Source organism: Limulus polyphemus, unplaced genomic scaffold (assembly GCF_000517525.1).
Source record: "Limulus polyphemus unplaced genomic scaffold, Limulus_polyphemus-2.1.2 Scaffold8086, whole genome shotgun sequence".
NCBI classification, from domain to species: domain Eukaryota; kingdom Metazoa; phylum Arthropoda; class Merostomata; order Xiphosura; family Limulidae; genus Limulus; species Limulus polyphemus.
Window position 1 is genome coordinate 6,790 of NW_013673696.1, and position 4,774 is coordinate 11,563.

Here is a 4,774-nt window from a genome sequence, read left to right on the forward strand (position 1 = left end):
ACTCTGGGATCCATTTCGATGCTTCTCTTGACAGTCCCTTTTGTCCTCTCCGATGGACCAGGATGACCCGGACGCTGCTCAATTGTTTCCTTGCCGTGTTTCCTGAACTGCACGATGATTCTATTGACTGTCGAAAGCAGGATTCCCAAATTCTGCAAAATTTGCCGCTGACTTATTCCGCCATCTGCTTGACCTACTATCCTTCCTCTAACAAAATCTGACAATTCGAGAGAACTTTGAGTTCTAGGCATGTTGTAGCACAAGATAATTAGTGTGCGGACCATTTTCATTTATATAGTGCTCTGTGAACACAAATTAGTTAGCATAAATCAGTTAAATGACGAAAAATTAGGTGTCTATTTATTTGTGACCACTCATGGTACTGTCATAAAATAAAACGTGAACTTAAAAGTTCTGTTAATATTTCATTTGGATGAATTGTAACAGTGACGGTCAATATTCGATTAGAATAAATCAACCGTTGGCGGATAGCGCTGATAGCATAGATACTCCTTGTGTAGCTTTGCATAAATATTGGGAACAATGCATTTTATTTATACATTCATCTAACTTTATAAATATGAAAATTACTTGGCAAGATGTATTCATATCCGTTATTAAGGATCTCTTCGTAGTTATAATATTTGATAATTTCCACCAGTGATAATGGGAATAGAAATGTAAGTAGAATCTAATAAGGTGCGTTCATAAAATAAATTACTCCAAACCATTATGTTATTGTATTAAGAAGATCCACGAATACGTTCATATTACTCAGGCCTAAGCTACTCCAAACCGTTGTATTATTGTGTTAGAAATATCTAAGACTACGTTCATATTACTCAGGCCTAAGCTACTCCAAACCGTTGTATTATTGTGTTAGAAATATCCAAGACTACGTTCATATTACTCAGGCCTAAGCTACTCCAAACCGTTGTATTATTGTCTTAGAAATATCCAAGACTACGTTCATATTACTTAGGCCTAAGCTACTCCAAACCGTTGTATCATTGTATTAGGAAGATCCACGAATAAGTTCATAATACTTAGGCCTAAACTACTCCAAACCGTTGTATTGTTGTATTAAGAAGATCCAAGAATAAGTTCATATTACTTAGGCCTAAGGTACTGCAAACCGTTATATTATTGTATTAAGAAGATCCACGAATAAGTTCATATTACTTAGGCCTGAGCTACTCCAAACCGTTATGTTATTGTATTAAGAAGATCCACGAATAAGTTCATATCACTTAGGCCTAAGCTACTCCAAACCGTTGTATTATTGTGTTAGAAATATCCAAGACTACGTTCATATTACTTAGGCCTAAGCTACTCCAAACCGTTGTATTACTGTATTAGGAAGATCCACGAATAAGTTCATATTACTTACGCCTAAGCTACCGCAAACCGTTATGTTATTGTATTAAGAAGATCCACGAATACTTTCATATTACTTAGGCCTAAGCTACTCCAAAACCGTTGTATTACTGTATTAGGAAGATCAAAGATAAGTTAAAATTTATAACTAATAACTAGCTGTAAAAGTTTAATTGAAAATTTCTTTTTAAATGTAGACTGACGTAAGATAGCTGGTTCTTTTTTGTCATCTAAACACTTATGTTTAAAGTTTACAATAGCGTGAAATGTAATGTAATCTAAGGGTCACGGGTTCGAATCCCGTCACCGACCAAGCTCTTTGCGCGAAATTCAACAAAATAAACAAATTGTTTAAGAGCGTTTAAAAAATAATAATCTAAATTAATAGATGTCAATAATTAAGCACTGCGTGCATAAAGTGTGATTAACAAATATTTTCTTTCCTCTTGTCAAAAGATCCGACTATATATTTCGGTCTCCACGTGTTAGAACTGGAAATTTCTCGACAACAGAACACAGATCCCAGATTGTTGTCATTTTCAAGTAATCAGGTAGGAAATTATCAAATACAAAATGGCGGTTATAGAACATCACTTAGATTTATTTCAACACGTCATTAACGTTTTCATCTTCCAAAGACAAAAAGTTGCAGCTATATTAATGTTAGATGTGTACTACCAGTTTTATTATTTTGCTTTAAGAAATGCACGTGATAATCTCCCTAATTGTGAAAAACCAAAATTCATGCTTCTCCTGTCTAATCATTTAATTTCTTTCCCCAAAAAAGGGACTTTAAACATATTCCTTACATATTACAGAAGATTGAGTAAGTTATATCAAAACGATTTTGCATAGGCAAATTAGCAAGTCATGGTAAAACGGAATGTATCAGAACTACATTTTGACATTATTTGATGTTTCTTAGGTAGTGTGTCCCCAGGTGGGACAGCGGTAAGTGTATGGAGTTAAAACGCTAAAATCCGGGGTTCGATTATCTGCGATGGACACAGTAGTTAGCTCATTGTGACTTTGCTATAAAAAGAAACGTAGGTAGCGTGGTGCCACCTAGAATGGGAAAGATATGTAAACAATCACTTTCAGACGCAAAATATTCATACACTCAGCTCATAAAGATGCGTTCAGGTATAGAAACATACTTAACTGTATTGTAGATTAAAAGGAATATGGATTAACTTGAGGTATCAAGACCATAAAGAAAGAGACCTGCAATAAATTGTACTCCAGCTGTGGTAAGTAAAATGTGGCGTTTTGTGAAAAGGAACACAAAGGTCAATGGCAAAAGCTGTCAATGTGTCCAGGGCAACAATACACAATATAATCAAGAAAGATATCTATCTGGAAAAGCTATACATGTCACGTGCGTTCAAACTGCTTCCACAACATTTCGTTTAAGCCGTCGCATATCTTAAACAGCTGGATAATCAAATAGGTATTCATGCTGTTCCATACGAAGACATAAGGTAAAGTCGCTGGACAAAGCACCTATAGATTTCTGAATGATTGGCCTGTTGATACTGGCGCTCTGAAACCGTCATCCACGCACACTAGATGGATTACGGAAAATCTGCCGGGAGGAGTGCTGTGGCGTGGACGTGACAGATTTACGAAAGAGCCTAATACAGTAGAAACTATACGGCAGAGTTGTCAGATAGACCATAATAATGGTATATAGCGACATGTTGCGGCTCCAGGATTGTTTTAATGTAACGTACCCAGCCTCTGTAGTAGGAGATATAAACTTACATTAAACGGAAAGAACACAAAATCTTACTTCATTTTTTTTCAAAAGAATGAAAATATAAGTAAATGAAAATGTGCTGTTTCAGAAGTGTTTTGAAGTTATATTTTTAAGGGAACACTTGAAAAGAGGCTATAGATATAGGTTTATCATTACTTGTAGCTAAAAGACGACATCGACTACATCATCATATTCACGGCCAGGAATCGTCTGGGAATAGAAACCTACCTTCCTACAATTCACAAAGTGAGGCGAACAACTAAGCCACTGGCTCTTACACTTATAGGCCCTAAACTTGTGGACTCTTACGATGATGTCACCTTTTCTGTATCTGTTGATGTCTGCGCAGACGTAAATACTGCAACGTCTGAATTTCAGGTAGGGTTTGATGAATGAATTTTTCGCATATAAATACGTCGCTAATAGGTTTAATATATTTTTCTTTTAAGATTTACCTGTAATTCCGTAATACCTGAGGGGTAGAATTAATTACAGATTTGATTAATTATTTTTATAGGCCTAGCATGACCTGGAGTTTATAGGGCTCGAGTCACGATCTGCGGGCCACGGGTTCGAATTCCGTTATTAAACATGTTCGCCCTTTCACCCGAGGGGACGTTACAATGTGACAGTCAATCCGACAATTCATTAGAATATCCCTCTAGTGATATATATATATTTATTTATATCGGCACTTGTGTATAATGTTAAAATAATAAGTAAACAACGTTAAAATCAATACATAATTAAAATCATTTCAAAATAATGACTCTACATGTTTAGACGTAAACGAAGAATTTACTTTTCTAGATTAACTTAAACAAATTGTCGCAACTGTCAGTGACTACTGACAACCGAAATGTCTAAAAATCCTTGCTCCAGAGTTTACAAAATACAACGTTTTATTGATACATATATATTACACTCTCTACACTGCTTATGAATAGACGAAATAATTTTTGAAATTCATTTGTTTATTGTATAGAATTTTAGTGTTTAATAGTATGCATTGTTCATCGGGTAGCCCCCTAGTGGCACAGGGGTATAAGTGCGGACCCCATGGTGGGCAGAGCACAGACAGCCCATTGTGTAGCTATATGCTTAACAGTAAAGAACCAAGGTTTATATTATATTAAAGTTTAATCATTCTATTCAGTAGTGTACTTAAATGTTTCATACTAAGACGTGTTTACTCTAATGGGATAACACGTGCACGATGAAATAAGTATTTATATATTTTTATTATTCTTCCTGTGTTTCTCTACGATTCATGTTAAAATTTTGGTCTTCATTAGCTTCAGCTATGAACTGGTTTCTTTGGATGTGATTAACTATAGTCTAGGATTAACTTAAAACCAGTTGATACTTGGTTTACTTATATTTAACTTAAAACCAGTTGATACTTGGTTTATTTATATTCTACTTAAAGCCAGTTGATACTTGGTTTATTTATATTTAACTTAAAGCCAGTTGATTCTTGGTTTATTTATATTTAACTTAAAGCCAGTTGATACTTGGTTTATTTATGTTCATCTTAAAGCCAGTTGATACTTGGTTTATTTATATTTAACTTAAAGCCAGTTGATACTTGGTTTATTTATATTTAACTTAAAGCCAGTTGATACTTGGTTTATTTAT

General features: G+C 34.6%; 1 protein-coding gene across 1 annotated transcript in view; it reads left to right on the forward strand.

Moving 5' to 3' along the window:
- Positions 1-4,774, forward strand: part of LOC111083071 — a gene marked incomplete at both ends in the record, with an annotated part of 31,237 nt that overhangs the window by 5,219 nt on the left and 21,244 nt on the right. The window contains 2 exons of the mRNA XM_022379306.1: positions 1,834-1,928; positions 3,299-3,514. Coding sequence (XP_022235014.1) covers positions 1,834-1,928; positions 3,299-3,514 — 311 coding nt within the window. The remainder of the gene's footprint in view (positions 1-1,833; positions 1,929-3,298; positions 3,515-4,774) is intronic.